This window comes from Mucor mucedo (genome assembly GCF_025094135.1).
Source record: "Mucor mucedo strain NRRL 3635 chromosome Unknown EV154scaffold_2, whole genome shotgun sequence".
In the NCBI taxonomy this organism is placed as follows: domain Eukaryota; kingdom Fungi; phylum Mucoromycota; class Mucoromycetes; order Mucorales; family Mucoraceae; genus Mucor; species Mucor mucedo.
The window spans coordinates 278,988-296,202 of NW_026252286.1; the positions used below are offsets into that span (position 1 = coordinate 278,988).

Consider the following 17,215-nt stretch of genomic DNA (forward strand, 5'->3'; position numbering starts at 1 on the left):
TCACTTTTCTTCTTTTTTTTTAAAAAATAAAAATAAAAAATTATAAAGATTAATTGATTCACTACAAAGGCAAGTGGGAAAAAAGGAGGATTTTCTTTTATTTATTTGCAACATTAGAAATAACATTTCGCTGCCTTTTTCGGTATATTCATGTTCCATTCAGGATAACCTTCTCTTATAAAAAGCAAGTACGTCATTTTCGTATGGAGTCTAAATAATTGAGTGTCAGAAACAGAGTAACAACCGCAGTAAAATGCTCAAATCTTGTATACTTGTTATTATTTTTTTACTTTGTTGGGCGTAAACACGATCTGCATCTTACCCCCTTATTTTTAAAAAATATCAATAATAGAACTCTTTTCTTATAATATATTTATCTACTTTAACAGATCATCTACAAAAGACTCCGTCATAGCTTTTTTTTTAGTCTCTTCTATTGTTAGCGTGGTTTTAACTCTATTAGTAGCTACTATTCGTGACAGTTTTATCAGAAATTTCTTTTCATGCAGAATAAAATATTTAACGTTGCAAATATTTTTTTTAATCAAATAGAAAGAAGGGGGGAAAAGGTAATTTATATACAAGTTTTTTTTGTTAATATCCAGAGTTGTGGTTATCACCACCACCACCGTAACCACCACCACCGTAACCACCACCACTGCCATAGCCACCGCGACTTCCTCCACCACTGTAGCCTCCTCCTCCGCCACCATAGCCACCACCTCCGCCTCCTCCACTGCCACCACGTTCGTTAGCTGAATGTACTTTGATTCTACGACCATCGAGTTCTTGATCATTCATAGCATCTGTGGCTGCTTTAGCTTCTTCTGCGCTGCTAAATGTAACAAAGCCAAAACCACGCGAACGACCTATAAAGACAACAGGTTTAATATTTTTAAAAAAACGCGAGTATTTGTTAGTAAACAACTTGCCTGTTTCACGATCTCTGAGAACGACACTGTCTTCAACTTGGCCGTATTGAGAAAAAGCATCACGGAGGGTATCATCATTTGTATTCCAAGAAAGTCCTCCAACATAAAGTTTACTCATTTTTTTTTAAAAAAAATTAGGGAAGAAAAGAGAAAACTATCGAGATGGGTTTGTTATTTTATAGATTTTTTCTTTCTCGTTACGTTTCTACTTTGATTACATCATCTTTTATTTGTTTTTTAAATGTATACTTGTTATTTCTATAAAATCAGGAGTAATACATGTTATTCTATGCATCTTTACTGGTGGGTGGGGGTGGGGTCGTATAACCCTTTTTAATCACTGCCGACGGCGTACCTTAATTAATGTCGTCCCACTCCTTAATGATCTACTCTTTTTTTTTAACGCGTCACTCTAGTATCCATCATAGCGCAAAGGTGCTCATCCGTGCGTCCTATCCACCTAATGACTTTTGAAATGTGATTTTATTTAAAAACAATAAAAAAAACCAGCTACAATTATTTGTTAAGAAATATAATGAGCAACAAAATGGATTGTATGAAGTCCAATTGTGAGTAAAGGGAAAAATGTGCCGTTTACATTTCAGTAGTTGCTATTCGTGACAGTTTTATCAGAAATTCCTTTTCATGCAGAATAAAATATTTAACGTTGCAAATATTTTTTTTTTTAATCAAATAGAAAGAAGGGGGGAAAAGGTAATTTATATACAAGTTTTTTTTGTTAATATCCAGAGTTGTGGTCATCACCACCACCACCGTAACCACCACCACCGCCATAGCCACCACCACCACTGCCATAGCCACCGCGACTTCCTCCACCACCGTAGCCTCCTCCTCCGCCACCACCACCATAGCCACCACCTCCACCTCCTCCACTGCCACCACGTTCGCCAGCTGAATCTACTCTGATTCTACGACCATCGAGTTCTTGATCATTCATACCATCTATAGCTGCTTTGGCTTCTTCTGCGGTGCTAAATGTAACAAAGCCAAAACCACGCGAACGACCTATAAAAACAACATGTTTAATATTTTTTTAAAAAAAACGCGAGTATTTGTTAGTGAACAACTTGCCTGTATCACGATCTCTGAGAACGACACTGTCTTCAACTTGGCCGTATTGCTCGAAAGCCGAACGGAGGGTATCATCATTTGTATTCCAAGAAAGTCCTCCAACAAAAAGCTTACTCATTTTTTTTAAAAAATTAGGGAAGGTAAAAGAAAACTATCAGGATGGGTTTGTTATTTTATAGATGTTTTTTTTTCTCGTTACGTTTCTACTTTGATTGCATCATCTTTTGTTTGTTTGTTTTTAAAATGAATACTTGTTGCTTCTATAAAATCAGGAGTAATACATGTTATTCTATGCATCTTTACTGGTGGGGGTGGGGTTGTATAATCCTTCTTTTTTTAATCACTGCCGACGGCGTACCTTAATTAATGTCGTCTCACTCCTTAATGATCTACTCTCTTTTTTTTTTTTTTTTTTTTTTTTTTGACGTGTCACACTAGTATCCATCATAGCGCAAAAGTGTTCATCCGTGCGCCCTATCCCCCTAATGACTTTTGAAATGTGACTTTATTTAAAACAATAAAAAAAAAAACCAACTACAATTATTTCTTAAGAAATATAATGAGCAGTAAACTAATAGAAAACCTACCAAAAGTGTATTGTTGGTTAATTGAAAAAACGGAATAAAGAAAAAAAGAAGAAGAAAAATAAGAAAACTATACTTTTGCAAGTATTTATAAAGGGACAAAAAAGAAGAATAACAAAATGGATTGTATGAAGTCCAGTTGTGAGTAAAGGGAAAAATGTGACGTTTACATTTCAGTAGTTGCTATTCGTGACAGTTTTATCAGAAATTTCTTTTCATGCAGAAAAATATTTAACGTTGCAAATATTTATTTTTTAATCAAATAGAAAGAAGGGGGAAAAAGGTAATTTATATACAAGTTTTTTTTTTTTTTAATATCCAGAGTTGTGATCGTTACCGCCACCACTGTAACCTCCACCTCCACCGCCAAAGCCACCTCCACCTCTACCACTGCCATAGCCACCGCGACTTCCTCCACCACCGTAGCCTCCTCCGCCACCACCATAGCCACCTCCACCGCCGCCACCACGCCCAGCACTTGGAGCACTGGCTGAATCTACTTTGATTGTACGACCATCAAGTTCTTTTTCATTCAAAGCATCTTTAGCTGCTTTGGCTTCTTCTGCGGTGCTAAATGTAACAAAGCCAAAACCACGCGAACGACCTATAAAGACAACATGTTTAATATTTTTGAAAAAAAAGCGCGAGTATTTGTTATTAAACAACTTGCCTGTTTCACGATCTTTGACAATGACACACTCTTCAACGTTACCGTGTTCCTCGAATACCGCACGGAGAGAATCATCCACTGTACTCCAAGCAAGTCCTCCAACAAAAAGTCTACTCATTTTTTTTTTATTTTAAAAATAAGGGAAGATAGGAGAAAACAATCGAGATAGGTTTGTTATTTTATAGATGATTTTTTCTCGTTACGTTTCTACTTTGATTACATCCTCTTTTGTTTGTTTGTTTTTAAAACGAATACTTGTTATTTCTATGAAATCAGGAGTAATACATGTTATCCATGCATCTACTGGTGGGGGTGGGGTTGTATTATCCTTCTTTTTTTAATCACTGCCGACGGCGTACCTTAATTAATGTCGTCTCACTCCTTAATGATCTACTCTTTTGTTTTTTTGACGCGTCACTCTAGTATCCATCATAGCGTAAAAATGCCCATCCGTGCGTCCCCCCTTAATGACTTTCCGAAATTCGAGAAAAGGACAGTCGCTTTCTGTTTAGTAACTGCATTCTTTCATGGTGCTTTGCCTCTGGAGCTTCATTTATTACATCGTCATTTTACGTTGAGATACATTCTTCAACAAAAATCTCTACTGATGTGATGATGCAACACCGAACAAACCCAACCATTTAGCAATTAAAGTGAGACGCCTTTTGATTTACTGTTACACACCGTCGGTCAAAGCAGACAAAGGTCTCTTTTGTTTACTTATTGTGGTCTCCTTTTTTTTTTGTCAGTATACTAACATCAGAACAAACATAGCTGTTAGGTCACTTATAAACCCACTTGTGACACAAACATTGATCGACTCTTTTGTGGATTTGTTTTTTCTTTTGCCATTTTCTACCTTTATTATATGAGTTCTTTGATAAGAAGAATAATGAAACAGTGGATTACAAATTATTAACCTCAGCGCGCTTCCATTTCAATCTCTCTCCGGCAGAGTTATTGGATGCTTTGTATGAGGTTTCACCCTGTAAACTGCCTTCAGCGGTTTATGGTAAGAACAAGTGGAAATTATGCATAACCCAAAATATATTCTATATGATTGGCCCATCTAATCAATGTGATGTGACAATTATTTTTATTAATATAATCTTCAATATCCTCAACAGCGTTATATTTTTTAACATGATACTTGTACGAACTTTCACGGGCTGTTCAAACTCGTGGAGTATACACCGGTGATTTAGGCCCGTTATCGGCAATTTGCACCATATGCTTACTTTCATTGGGCCAGACAATCTGCGGGAATACATGATTAAGTAAAGATGAGAAAGACATGTTATTGGGTTAGATCTAAGATCTTTCATTTTAGAATTCTGCTCATCTTTTGAGGCATCCAGAACAGACATGGAATTCTTCCAATGAATTCTTATATATAAGAAATGGGAAGTTAAAATTGAATTAAATCTGTATCTGAAAATACATAATAAACTAGAATAGGTATACATACTGCTAGCGTCAGAGTAAAGTTTAAAAATTGAATAGTATTGTTCTTCTTTTTGCTAAAATCATCGATAGTTTCAACGTGCTTCTCTTTATTCATCACTTAAAGACCAGGAACAGGTGTTGACATGGTCCAGTGAAGAATGGCTTGACCTACTGGAAGTGGTAGCTCACAGTCAAAAAAACAAAATCAAACAATTTGTGAATCATCTTAGATAAATCCTTTCATGGGAGCTAAAAGGGTTTCCCATAACAAACAAAAATTATAGAATACATGTTATAAGATATATACATAAGATTTTAATTAAAGAAATAGGCCTTAGCCGTATGTACAATTTATATTGTTAATCAACTTCAGTTAATAGTGTAACTGTCACTGGTGTTGATGCTGGAATTGAGTTTCTTTTAAAGGTTGACATTTCTAAGACAAGTTCTCCCCAATTATTATGATAAGAACGTCTGGTTCAAAGGCGACTTCAGAGATACTTTTTTAAAATACGTTCCTTCAATCCTTCATTGATGGTGTTATTAATTCTGTTGTCAAAAAATTCATCGGGAGCATTGCTGTCTGATTTGAATAGAATATTCTCATCGTCTTCAGAAAAATACAATTGCTCCAGAGAGTATGATTGTTTCGTTTGTAATAGACTGTTGAGCTTCTTATAATTCAGATAAACTAATCTGCTCAATGACAGCACATCAGCCAACAGACGAGCAAAACTTGCACCATGCCCAAAATTTAAAAACACACTTATCATGTGTGTTTTAAGCGTAGAATTGCGGCTGTTTAGACGAGCCACTGTTTTTTTAGCGAAAACCAGGTCTTCTGCCTCAGAAATAATCCTCGTCGCAAAGATAGTCAGTTGTAGGCATTTCCACGGGCAAGTGATCGCCTCGAATTTATCCATGATTTCAGTACTATTCATATGGTTTGACCATGTCTTCCTTTCTTGTCCGTTATTAATTATGATTTTTACTGCCACCTCAGGCAAAGCCGTGACTAACACCACCTCTATGTCTATCACTTGAAGCTGGATTCACTTGGATTACATTACCATCTAATTCATGGCCATTTAGAGCATTCATAGCTGCTTTAGCCTCCTCTGCCGTCTTCATGGTAACAAACCCATAGCCACTCGTGCGACCTATTTCGAAACAAGATTATAAAATTAGAGCTTTGCCAATGGATTGTACATCTATCAACACCTGCCTGTTTCACAATTCTTTCTAAGATCAGTGTGTTCGACCTCGCCGTGTTCAGAAAAAGTATTATAGAGAATATCATCGGTTGTATACACAGAAAGGCTTCTAACAGAAAGTCTACTCGTTTTGTTTTTGATATAAGAAGATAGAAGATAAATAAAGTGTGCTTATCGAAAGAGTGAGACCTGTTTAATAGATGTTTGAGACCTATGTTTTTTTTTGGCTTGGACTGTATCTGCCTTTGGTTTGTTTCAGTAGGTAGAAATGAGTAGGATAGTATGTACGCAACTTGTTGGGGATAATCAATAAAGAAAAACTTTCTTTTTACTAGGAAACGTACAGCATTTTTTTAGCGTTTGTACACTCCTTATTGATCTGCTTATTTTAAATCCACTAACAGAAAAACTTCATGCGACACGCTATTCTTTGATGTTCATCAAAGCGCGCACACAAATTCTTAACCGTGCGCTCGACTAGTGGTAGAGATACTTCTTAAGAAAGTAACATGATAAAATTACCTACTTTACCCACTCCTATTGTATACACATAAAAAGATATAATATTTTTTTTGTCACAAAGAATACGGTATCTGAAAGATACTACAATGGGGTAACTAGCATAATTTTTTGTGATCTGCAATTATTAAATGCCCGGCATCGTTTTTTTTTTTGTTTTCGCTCAGCCCTTCTCCCTTTTCTTGCTGGAAGGAGAGAAAATCATATATCTGTGTATTAGAAAAATTAATATAATATTCATTATATGAATAGTGTAATTTTATGTATTTTTGTTGGTCCCTTTTTATCTTCATCAAATGATTTCGGGCCGAAAAAAGTAAACACAACAAATTTTTTTTCTTTCATGTCGTACCCAATACACGGATTTTATTTAATACACCTTGTTCCTTGTTTGTATCAGAACACCGATAAAGAAAACACCCAAAGAGGGGGTGAGACAAACTGTTTGAGAAGAAGTGCATTGAAACAAGAATAAATATTGAAACCCTCTAAAAAAAAAGGGGACCCTTACTTTTATCGGCATCTTTTAATGAAGGGGTTATAACATGATAGATGAAAAGAAATGACACAAATCACGCGATAGAATGGGTATATAATAAATGTTTTTATTGTTGATAAGAGAAAGTGACTCTAATTACTTGAATGCGCCCGAGGTAGCAAAGACCATGACAACGGTACCCCAAATCATCAAGACCAAAGCAGACCAATCCAACAATCCAAAGGGAGGTACACTTGGATCTTCTTGTGACACTAAAGAGGAGGGTGTTCGATGCTCATTTCCATCATCTGCAAGCAAAGGTTGCTTTACATCATCCGTCACTGCCGGGTACCTTCTTGTGACCAAACATGCAAACGCGGGCAATATATAAGCCAAAAAGGTAGCTGCAAACCCACCAATCAATGCATACACTTTACCCAACGATCTGACGCTGATACCTAATACCGTAATTATAATAAATAGCCCAATCGTCACCAAATAATGCTGCATCTGGCTCGGTTGACGTGTCGCCGTTTCAAATCCTAGTAATTTCTGTACTGCTTCTCTGGTTGGGTAGAATCCCATTCTGTAATCAATAGGTAGTTTTTTTTTTTTTAATTAGATAATGTTGACAGTTTCTTTTAAAATAATCCACTTACGGAATTGTCAAAATCATGCTGAAACCAAGCGCAAATCGGCCGATATTGACGACATAATCCTCGGCAGGAAAATTTAAAAAGAGGTTGGGCTCGACATCCTGACCAAAACTGAGATAACCAATCACGGCAAAGGAGATAGAGACAGACCAGCTCATAATGGTGGCCAATGTAGTGGAAATGGTCCAGGAACGAATCGTTTGATCTTTAAGACTGAGAAAGACACTAAAGCAAACATGAGAACATGCAAATGCAAAGGCTAAAATCCCCAGTGCACCAAAGATATCAGGTCCTTCCCAGTTCAATGGCGATTCATGTGACTTTGCATAAGCAGGTGCTCTGATCAGTAAGGTAATGAGAATAATAGGTAAACACAAGACGGATAAGATGGACCAATTGGCTACTGCACCAATAGACCTTGATAAATTCAATGGAAATACCTTGTATTCCTTATTTAGTATATAAAGTTTATATATTTATCAAGTGACTTACAAGAAAGACGGCAATCAATGCAATGACAAGTGACCTTTCCGTCAGCGTGGTGTATTCGGGAAAGTAAAGCTGTAATAAAACCGGAATTGTGTCTCCAATGACTACAATTTGTATTTTTTTTAAAAAAAAAGAATAATGAGCCCGTTTATAGATTATATGTTGCATCCCTTTTAAATCGTGAGCTTACGTATAAAATAACTCACACAAGCACCAGCGGCCTGGACAAGAATGAGGAAATTTAAGAAATAAAAACCCGTCTTTCCCATGACGTTTTCCATGAGGACGGCATATTTGTAGGCGCCCACCCGTTGACCGGAAACAACCAACATGTGTAAACCCAATTGAGAGATCACAGCCACAAACAATGAAAGAACAATAGCCGTCCAAAATCCTGCTAAATAAATGGCAAAGGGTAAGCCAATGATACCAGCTCCTACAGTGGAATTGACCAAATTAAATGCGCTGGATATTTTAGAGCGAGAGCCATAACCAGGTCGATCTGCTTGTAATAAATCTCGTTCAAGTGCTGTAAGCGGCACTTGTGTGCCATAAGTTTGCATTGTGTGGGGAATGAAAAGAGAAGAAGAAAAAAAAAAAGAGAGAAGTGGAATCCTCCGCCCCTCCGCCCCTTTCACTTTATATATGCCATGAAAGGAGGTAGTTGCCTTTTAAAGAACTAGTATGCTCATGATCGGCAATTGGCTATTGGGTGTCTAATGAGTCATGAGTGTACCCCCCACACACGCACACTTCTCCTCACAGTCCTGTCTTATCTCTTATGACACAATTTTGAAACGATAACGCAATACTTTAGTACATATTAAAAATTCAAAACAGTTTTTTTTATTAATGAAAGGCATAAAACATGATAAAGCATAAATAAAGTAAATTTTAGTTGGAGATAGTAGTAGAGGCTTTTTTTCCTACCCATGAATACCAATTCATGTGAGCATTAATTTTTACACATTGAGCACAAATCATTTCGACACGATGTCTATAATCTTCAATATCGAGTCCTAATCGAGGTGCAAGTACACTTCCCAAATCTTCAAACCCATTGAGAATTACAATGACGAGATCTTCACTTACTTTATCATCACTGCCTACGCTCGTAATACAATAAAAAATTAGTCTCTCTATTACTTAAGGTTGTGTGGCATTTCCTTTTACCATAAACGACTGTCTTTTTTTTAGACTCCAACACTTGAAATCCATTTTCTTGCAAGATGGCTCCGTGTTTGGGTGCGATATCGTAATCTTGATTATGATCGGCCAAGATTTGACGTACTAATCTATCAAAGTTAGATAGGTAATGGTACAAGATATGTAGATTATTTACGTGTTTCAATAAACGATTCAATCATGACTGTGCCTGCAGGCTAATAACAATAACAACAAAAAGATAAAGAGATATGTGTCAACTTTTTTTTTTCGTTAGATAGATAAAAAGATAAAGAGACTTACGGCGTGATGTATTTCTTCCAATCTGACAACTCCATCAGGTTTTAAGATTCGTCGAAGTTCGGCATACAAAAGAGGCCATTTCTCTGCATTGATACTCAAGCCCATACTTCTTAAATGAACATAGTCAATCGATTCATCGGGAAAATCTAAGCCCTGTGTGAACAATTGATCGCGTTGAAAGCTGATGTTTGGTAAGGAAGGTAAAGCTTGTAAACTATTGGGTATCACCTCGACTGCTGTGAAGTGACACTCGGGATATTGAGTGGCCATATCCTAAAATATAATAATAATGAGATCATCCATTTGGCTATGCTTGGTTTAAAATAAAAAAGGGTACCATTATCCATGGGCCTGAGCATGTACCCATTTGAACCACACGAGCGCCTTTCTTTAGTCTTGGTGTTACACTTGGTGTTACATTTCTATTATAATTTTTGCCTTTTAGATATATTTTTCCCCGATTTATATGTTAAAACTTACCCTCCGAATAAACTCTTTAGCGCGAAATGAAGCTAAACGAGATATATATTTTAGCCTACTTTTTCTTTTTTTCGTGTATAATAACCACATACATTGTATTGATATTCCTTCAAATCCCAATCCTTTGGTAAATAGAAACTATTGGATTGATGTGCATTTTGAAGCACGGAATTTGTTTCTGAAAAAAAGGGACGTGGCTCAGAGGTGGAATTAGGGGTGGAGGTGGTGGTAGTGGTGTTAGTGGATGAAGGAATGGGAGGAGCAACGCTTTTTTGATTGACACTGGTGTTTTTACTACTATTGGCTGTCGTATTTGAAGTTGGCGTGGTTGCACTATCCGTAGAATAAATCGATGTCTTTGTTTTTAAGCTATCATTGGTTTCAGTTACTTTTTTATGTGAGGTAGAAGATGTTGTTTGTTGTTGTTGCTGGGATGAAGTAGTAGATGAACTATATTGCATTAAAGAATTACTGTATTTACTGGCATAGGCCTTGACTTCTTTTTTCTTAGAATTAACTGCACCCATATATGTATAATTTATTTTCTATATTATGTTTTTTTTATACAAGTTTTTTTTTTTTTTTTTTATTATTATTATTATTATATTACAAAAAGAAGAAATAAAAAAAGAAAGAAAAAGAATGATGGAATACACACAAACTCCACCGAGAACATTTTTTTTTTTGAACAAATATCAACAAACAAATTAACGACCAATTGATTGCTTTTTTCTAAGCGGAGCCAGGTAGGATTTCTTCTTTTTTTTACAACCTCGTTGTTTCGTACAACATTACAGAAACAAAAAGACCAGAACTTCTAAATATGTTCGCCCCATTCCCCTACACCCCTCCCCCCAGCCCTTCTCTTTTTCTGTCGTTACTGCTTAGTTTATAATACACAAAAGCATGGTTTATAAAGGTAATAAAGGTAACACAAAATATTTTAAATGTCCTCCAGAAATGGCGAAGGAGGATGGCCTTCAGTTAAAACATCTAAATACGTGGGTAATTCGTCATGGACAACAGGTGCAAGCCATTGGTTAGGCGAAGGTTGTACAGTCGTCACCATGACTTCCATAGGCACTGTACCAATAGTTAATGGAAAACTAAGTGACATTTGTTTCTCCTTTTTATTGTTAAATCGAATCAGCACTTGTAACTGATGACGGATTTTCAGTGTACTGGTATCAATATATGGTGAGATATGTGGTAAATTGAATGAAAGTGATAATTCTATGGAAGGAGGCGTTTTTTATTTTAGTAACAATAACAAAAATCATGATTTTTTTTTTTTTTACCCAGTTCTTTTCCATTTTCGTAAGTATGCATATCATGTTTTGTACCTTAATTTTTGAAATATAAAAATTAAGCTTGTTTTAACATTTTGGTTTTACAAAATAATAATAAATAGAAACTCTTTAGACTACTGTACGTGAAAACTTGCGATGTCTTGCAATTAAGGTATCCTCATGGACCTGATACATTGTATTATAATTACCCGCACGAATCCTAATGTGGTACAAAAAATCAGTTTTTTGCGTGTTTCCCATAAGAGGCAAAAAATAAAATAAAAAAAAACTTACGGGTATAATTCAGTTTGTTCTAAATAAAACTCGATGGACTCAATCAACGTATCTCGACGTATTAAATTAAATTGGCATGTAAATGGATGCCGTGTGGATTGTAAACATGTAAATTTAGGCATACTAATTTCATACATCAAACAATCTTTACGGCTGCCCCGATACCGTATGCGAGACAGATCCAATAAATTAAGGCTGGGATACGTATGATTGTACATGATGATGGGCATTTCGGTCTTGTATTTGGTTTTGGTCAAGGATAATTTTAGCTTTTCTAATTTGAGGGAGGCCCAAAGGGTATATCGAATCACATGGTGCGGTAAGAACAGTGACGGTGGTAAACAATGAATATTCTTAATATTTAAGCTGAATGGCAGTCGAGTTTTACCCATGGGAAGACATTGCGATTCAAGTATAACCACACTTTCGTCCACGAGTGTATAATGAACTTGCGTTTGGCCAAGTACACCTCGGGTTAATTTATCCATAAACTTTGTCGGCATATTCGTATTCCATCGGTCCATGGGTACTTCATCGCCCATGGTTAAACTATCATGTAAGTCAGTGGTGGATAAAACAGTCTGAACTCTGCCATGAAAACCAATGTGCAAACGTTTTATGTGAACAGGACGGATTGCTTGAATTTCTACCATGCCTGTCATTTGAAAGCTTTCGTTTGGTAATACAGTGCCATGACTAAAGTTGTGAATACTCGAAGTATCTGGCTCAAGTACGATGGTTATCATGTGTAAAAAAGAAGGTTGTTTTGAGGCATAGAAGAGCTACGGTTTTGAGCAACCATAAAAAAAAAGACAAGAGAGGGAGAGGGGAGGGCACAAATATTTGTGTGTGTGTGTGTGTGTCCCTTTTTGCGTTTTGGTACATAGTGTGTGACTTGAATCCCTCCCATGCATCCCCTTCTCTACATAGACAAAGGCATTTGAAACTATGTCTTTCATCTGGCTAATTGAAAGAGGAGTTTTCACTCTCCTTCTGTCCTTCGTTTTAATAAGGAACTTTAATTTAAATGATTTTTCGATTTAATTTTCTACATGCTGTTTTTGTTTTCTACAATTAAAAGTAATAGCCCTGAGATTGATGCATTGTGTATTCACCATGATTGACAGGTTTGTGAATTAAAGAAGAACAGGTTTATCGCGTTGCCATGCACACAATTTAAAGCGCAAAGAATGGCGAACGAAAAAAGATAAATCTCGATCTAACTAAAAATATGTAAAGTATATTTATGATAGAATATACACGTGTTAAAACCACAAACAAAAATAGCTGGTAATGAGTAAAGAATGCAAAATAAGGGGGAGAACGAAAGAACTTTCAAAAGTTTATTTAAAAGGTAAGGTTACACACAAAATAGATTATCATATTTCCTGGGAGAACTCTCTTCCTATAACCCAACACATTTTTCTTTAATTTTAAAATCAAGCAAACACCGAAGATTCAGTCGTGGTCCTAACCACCATACAATGACCCATGACTGATGATAAAACTATATCCCTCCACTAGGCTATTGATGAAATCAACAAGGCCCTTAATTAAGGTACAATGGCCCTGCGGTAGATTTCCTTTCCATCTAAGCCAAAACTTTTGCTTGCTCCAGGGAGGAGAAATTGCGTGTGTTTTTTTACCGGAGCGAGACTCATAGATAGGACATAAACACCTACTCTGATATTCAGGAGCATACACTATTCAATAAGCGTTTTGCTGGAGAAAGAAAGTAAAAAGGTCTATCCATTAACTTTTTTATAATTGGGCCTCTGGCCAGATATCCCTTCTTCTTAACGAACGTAAAGCACAGCAGTAATCTCGAGTTTTTACTTCTGTAAAAATAGAGTGGTAAATAAGGATCAATCACTGTCAGAATGACTACAAAAAGTTATAAAATTTGAATTGAGGTCAATATCACAAATTTTTCGCCGTGGACATTCCCCATACCAATAACGTGATGAATGAAAATGAATCTTAAATCACAGGATAAGCCCTCAAGTCTTACATGGTCATAGACTTCGGAGGAAGAAAGATAAGAAGGGAATAAACTAGCTGATTAAAGAACTAAATTTGGCAGCATAAAATATCTATGTATATAAACAAATTGTCACCAAACACTATCCTTGATGATTGTCATTATACATCATGTAGATCTTTTGATAATTTGGTAACATATTAATGAGCGCCTGGTCGTATAAAGTATGCCAGAATTTTATAAGGCTTTTTTTTTTTCTATCACTTCCTTATGCATTATATGATACATATGTATTAGTCAAATAAAGTTTTCGGCCAAGTTTTTAAACTCTTCGCTTTATGACCTCGTTATAATTAAGAACAAAACAAAGATTAAACAGCAACACAGTTATTATAAATATGATAATTGAAAAACATTGTAGCATTCAGCCTTTGATATGATAAATTGAGCATGAGAAAAGTATTAATAGACATACTTCTCTAACTGGTTATGTCTTCATGCTCACTTTATTACACAATTATATGCTATCAGGAGCAAGTACCTGGAATCTGAGGGTTCAAGACGAAGATGTTTAGATAATTAATTAAAACATTTGGAAATAATACTTTAAACCATACAGTACCTCTTTCATATCAACAGTAACCAGAAACGGTATATCAATTAATTCAAGTTCCAAGCAGTAGTAGTAAAGAAAAAAAAAAGGTTTTATGATGAAGGAGATTTAAGCAAACAGAAAAAATTTAGTGTGAAAGCGCGACGTCTCGCGGATTATGTTTTCGCAACTCTGCCCCTTTTTTTTAAGAAGTCTCTTCTTGCGATTTCATATAAAAAAGTTATTTCAACAATGCCTGATAAAGTTACCTTAAATCTTGAGGAAGACAGCGATAAGATCTGTGAAATATTTAGTAATTACTTTGAGGAACAGACTATTTCTGCATGGAAATATGAAACCGCTTTAAGAACCGCCATTGACCAAGGATTGGTAGTCGAACCTTCAGTGAAAAACATGAAGATATTAGGCGAGTCATATGTCAAGGAAATGCTGAGGAACTTTAAAAACCGAAGTGCTCAATGTAATACCAACGAAAAAGATAAAGTCAAATCAGTACACGAATCTATCTTTACACCTTGCTCCGGAAATGTCTAGAACTCCGTATTTTTTTCAAACGTATTTTTTTTCAAATAAACGTATTTTTTAGAATCACGCGATGGTCTACACGTCGATTCACATGCCATATCGCCTAAACTGAAATTGACTAGGTAACATAAATAGTACATACAACTATCGCCTGTCCACTCAAATTGTACTATAACCATCGCTTTTTTTTTTTTGATAAAGTTCTTAAATATGATTGATGAATATATCTTATAACTTATATTGTTTGTTTTGGGAAGCCTTAACTCTCATTAAAAGGATATCTACGCCAATTTTTGAGTCTTTACTCATTATAATACATAATTCGGCCCTTGTTTATCAGTCATTAAAATAAACTCGTTCACACACTTTTTTCTTCCCTTTTCTTTTTATTTTCAAACTTATATCTAATTATGTATAACAGCACTCTGTTTAAGAAAAGAAAGATTAAGTGCCATAAAAAGGTTAGTTATAATAACGACTTTTGATGTCTTTCAGGAAAACGCTTCAATATCACTTATTTCTCTTATAAATGAAATAGACGCAATTTAGTCTTTGCAGGGTATTGTTAATACTTTGGCTACGGCTATTATTTTTAGAAATTGTCGCGGAGGACATGCTATGACAGATGGCCTCTACATCGGCACCAACTTTAGAAGCATTTATAAAACGCTCCTGGACTATAGTGTAAGTTATCTATCCTATTAGCATTAACTATTCTCAACTAAAAAGAGAAAAATACGCATGTAAGCTTACTAAACATGATATTATGGCCTTAGTGATCATTGCAGGAACAAAAAATGTGCTTCTGTCATCTAGCTCACAAACAATCATGGTGTACAATTGCGGGAAAGGAAGAAGATGGGACATCGGTTCGATATGATTTTCTGCGAAAATCGAGTTGGCCACGATGAAACCATTGAGTATGGCGCTTCTGAAGTCGGAGGACTTTACGATGGGAACCAAGGAACCAAAAGGCTGGAGGAAGGTTGCAAAAAATTACCCAAGTGCCTGAAAGACATGTTGAATAATTTGTTGTTGAAAAAAGATAATAAATCAAGGAAAACCCACATCTCGAATGATATTTCTGGCTTTGGTTCAACAGTCCTACCTGCCATTTATTCTGCTTGGATTGCGAAGGAAGTTGTTAAGGATGTACAAGGCGCTTTAATTTCATCCGTTGGTTGCGATGATGTTGGAGACTCAAGCTGGCTGGACAATTATTGGGATGAAGAAGGGAAGGATGATATTGTGCCAGAAACATTAACGTCGAGTGGTCTTCGAATTGGCAAAAAATTTAAAAAAGCTTGATTGATATCAAAAATTAATAAGTATGAGTTATAGTTTGAAGTTAAAATGGTTTATTGTCTTATTTTCGAAAATAAATCATGGGATTCTCGAAGGGAACTGCTCTGAACAAGATGTCTATCAGCAATAGCAGTGCACCGGAGACATTGTTGCATAAAGAATTTCAACTTGAACTTTTGTTCCTTCTCACAAGGAATCGACTAATTAAGGTGGACGCACCGTAAGAAATCTATACTTGAGGTGTAAAATCCTTTTTCTTGAGAATAAAATAAAATAATTTAACGGGGGTTGAACTATACGATCCCATTGCTAGACGTAATCTTTTTTTTTTGTCTAGGCCATTATGTCCCCGCCTTATTGTATAAGTCGTCGCTCGAATTTAGAACGCAATACCGGCAACATACTATGAATTGTAGTGGATCCATTAGATATGTTCGCTGCATCCATTGATTGAGCCCACGGAGAATAATTAGTCGATCTAACTAAAAATGTAGAAATATGTTGACATTATCTAGACAATAGTCTCGCACAGATTCCAATTGGAAGTGATTTAAAGGCAACAATTAGCTGCTATAATTACTCTTGAATGCGATCAGTTATAAATAAAAATCTTGTATGAAGCATGCTGTCCCTTCCTGTAGGAGAGTAAGTCTTAGTATGAAGAGTTTTTTTTTGTTTTTTTGTTTAATTAATCACTAATTAATTGCTTTAAATAGAAAACCTTATACTATAGAACCAGATATTCAAGGGTCATCCCTTTTCAATTGAACCTTGGGAGCGCCACATTTTGACACACAAATAACATTGGAGTACCGAAGTGTGGGGCCCAAAAGTGACTTGTGAACATGACGTAGCTATTTGTTTCTCTTCATTTTTTTTTTTTTTTTTTTTTTTTTTTTTCTTCTTTCAACCTTTTTTTATCGACAAACAAAAGAGCAAAAAGAAAAAAAAAGAAACAAAAAAAAAAAAAAACTAGCATTAAAAAAATAGTGTGGTTCTGTTCAACTAACCCTCTAAGGCTCACCTGTCTCTTTTTTTTTCTCTTTTTCTTTTTACTCTTTTTTGTATTTCTTATAACCAACCCCACTCCTTAATCCCCTCTTTTAAATTACAATGTCAGGTTCTCCATCTGTCACATTTCAAGACGAAGCTGTCAATTTTGAAGACGACCCTTTAGACCC

At 35.7% G+C, this 17,215-nt stretch overlaps 8 protein-coding genes across 8 annotated transcripts; 1 reads left to right on the forward strand and 7 right to left on the reverse strand.

Annotated features, from left to right (window-relative positions):
* Nucleotides 1-594: 594 nt before the first annotated feature.
* On the reverse strand, nucleotides 595-1,050 carry EV154DRAFT_541294 (uncharacterized protein; the record flags this gene model as incomplete). The annotated part of the gene is made up of 2 exons (XM_051604478.1): nucleotides 595-869; nucleotides 933-1,050. 2 exons carry the CDS (start codon nucleotides 1,048-1,050, stop codon nucleotides 595-597), a joined length of 393 nt encoding a protein of 130 aa, XP_051463453.1.
* A 645-nt stretch (nucleotides 1,051-1,695) lies between these two features.
* Nucleotides 1,696-2,199, reverse strand: EV154DRAFT_433913 (putative glycine-rich RNA-binding protein; the record flags this gene model as incomplete). Its single annotated transcript, XM_051596748.1, has 2 exons — nucleotides 2,025-2,199; nucleotides 1,696-1,958 (listed from the first exon to the last, which is right to left on the reverse strand). Coding segments are annotated over exons 1-2 (381 nt in total), but the record flags the coding sequence as incomplete, so codon positions are not given.
* A 720-nt stretch (nucleotides 2,200-2,919) lies between these two features.
* Nucleotides 2,920-3,396, reverse strand: EV154DRAFT_535404 (uncharacterized protein; the record flags this gene model as incomplete). The annotated part of the gene is made up of 2 exons (XM_051604071.1): nucleotides 2,920-3,212; nucleotides 3,279-3,396. 2 exons carry the CDS (start codon nucleotides 3,394-3,396, stop codon nucleotides 2,920-2,922), a joined length of 411 nt encoding a protein of 136 aa, XP_051463455.1.
* A 1,819-nt stretch (nucleotides 3,397-5,215) lies between these two features.
* Nucleotides 5,216-6,918, reverse strand: EV154DRAFT_546908 (uncharacterized protein; the record flags this gene model as incomplete). Its single annotated transcript, XM_051604719.1, has 4 exons — nucleotides 5,216-5,757; nucleotides 5,795-5,884; nucleotides 6,461-6,475; nucleotides 6,810-6,918. The coding sequence occupies 4 exons, from the start codon at nucleotides 6,916-6,918 to the stop codon at nucleotides 5,216-5,218; spliced, it is 756 nt and encodes a 251-aa protein (XP_051463456.1).
* Nucleotides 6,919-6,956: 38 nt separating this feature from the next.
* On the reverse strand, nucleotides 6,957-8,680 carry EV154DRAFT_490296 (transmembrane amino acid transporter protein-domain-containing protein). Its single transcript, XM_051599407.1, has 4 exons — nucleotides 8,271-8,680; nucleotides 8,084-8,184; nucleotides 7,595-8,031; nucleotides 6,957-7,521 (listed from the first exon to the last, which is right to left on the reverse strand). Exons 1-4 carry the CDS (start codon nucleotides 8,641-8,643, stop codon nucleotides 7,092-7,094), a joined length of 1,341 nt encoding a protein of 446 aa, XP_051463457.1. The 5' UTR covers nucleotides 8,644-8,680; the 3' UTR covers nucleotides 6,957-7,091.
* A 223-nt stretch (nucleotides 8,681-8,903) lies between these two features.
* Nucleotides 8,904-10,873, reverse strand: EV154DRAFT_546910 (S-adenosyl-L-methionine-dependent methyltransferase). Its single transcript, XM_051604720.1, has 7 exons — nucleotides 10,120-10,873; nucleotides 10,028-10,059; nucleotides 9,885-9,969; nucleotides 9,548-9,820; nucleotides 9,423-9,462; nucleotides 9,254-9,370; nucleotides 8,904-9,186 (listed from the first exon to the last, which is right to left on the reverse strand). The coding sequence occupies exons 1-7, from the start codon at nucleotides 10,552-10,554 to the stop codon at nucleotides 8,975-8,977; spliced, it is 1,194 nt and encodes a 397-aa protein (XP_051463458.1). The 5' UTR covers nucleotides 10,555-10,873; the 3' UTR covers nucleotides 8,904-8,974.
* An 11-nt stretch (nucleotides 10,874-10,884) lies between these two features.
* EV154DRAFT_115294 (uncharacterized protein) lies at nucleotides 10,885-12,732 on the reverse strand. Its single transcript, XM_051593921.1, has 4 exons — nucleotides 11,611-12,732; nucleotides 11,460-11,536; nucleotides 11,326-11,370; nucleotides 10,885-11,260 (listed from the first exon to the last, which is right to left on the reverse strand). Exons 1-4 carry the CDS (start codon nucleotides 12,354-12,356, stop codon nucleotides 10,971-10,973), a joined length of 1,158 nt encoding a protein of 385 aa, XP_051463459.1. The 5' UTR covers nucleotides 12,357-12,732; the 3' UTR covers nucleotides 10,885-10,970.
* Nucleotides 12,733-15,560: 2,828 nt separating this feature from the next.
* Nucleotides 15,561-16,037, forward strand: EV154DRAFT_410522 (uncharacterized protein; the record flags this gene model as incomplete). The annotated part of the gene is made up of 1 exon (XM_051595403.1): nucleotides 15,561-16,037. A coding segment is annotated over one exon (477 nt), but the record flags the coding sequence as incomplete, so codon positions are not given.
* Nucleotides 16,038-17,215: the final 1,178 nt, after the last annotated feature.

Excerpts from the sequence above, each read along its gene's own strand:
- EV154DRAFT_490296 (XM_051599407.1), bottom strand. The coding sequence starts at position 8,643 with ATGCAAACTTATGGCACACAAGTGCCGCTTACAGCACTTGAACGAGAT. Across the intron at positions 8,032-8,083 it reads CATTGATTGCCGTCTTTCTT|GTATTTCCATTGAATTTATC; the intron begins GTAAGTCACTTG and ends AAGGAATACAAG. Across the intron at positions 7,522-7,594 it reads AGCATGATTTTGACAATTCC|AATGGGATTCTACCCAACCA; the intron begins GTAAGTGGATTA and ends TATTGATTACAG.
- EV154DRAFT_546910 (XM_051604720.1), bottom strand. The coding sequence starts at position 10,554 with ATGGGTGCAGTTAATTCTAAGAAAAAAGAAGTCAAGGCCTATGCCAGT. Across the intron at positions 9,970-10,027 it reads CTAAAGAGTTTATTCGGAGG|AAATGTAACACCAAGTGTAA; the intron begins GTAAGTTTTAAC and ends AAATTATAATAG. Across the intron at positions 9,371-9,422 it reads TGAATCGTTTATTGAAACAC|TACGTCAAATCTTGGCCGAT; the intron begins GTAAATAATCTA and ends TTGATAGATTAG.
- EV154DRAFT_115294 (XM_051593921.1), bottom strand. The coding sequence starts at position 12,356 with ATGATAACCATCGTACTTGAGCCAGATACTTCGAGTATTCACAACTTT. Across the intron at positions 11,537-11,610 it reads GAACAAACTGAATTATACCC|GATTCGTGCGGGTAATTATA; the intron begins GTAAGTTTTTTT and ends GTACCACATTAG. Across the intron at positions 11,371-11,459 it reads AAGACATCGCAAGTTTTCAC|GTACAAAACATGATATGCAT; the intron begins GTACAGTAGTCT and ends TCAAAAATTAAG.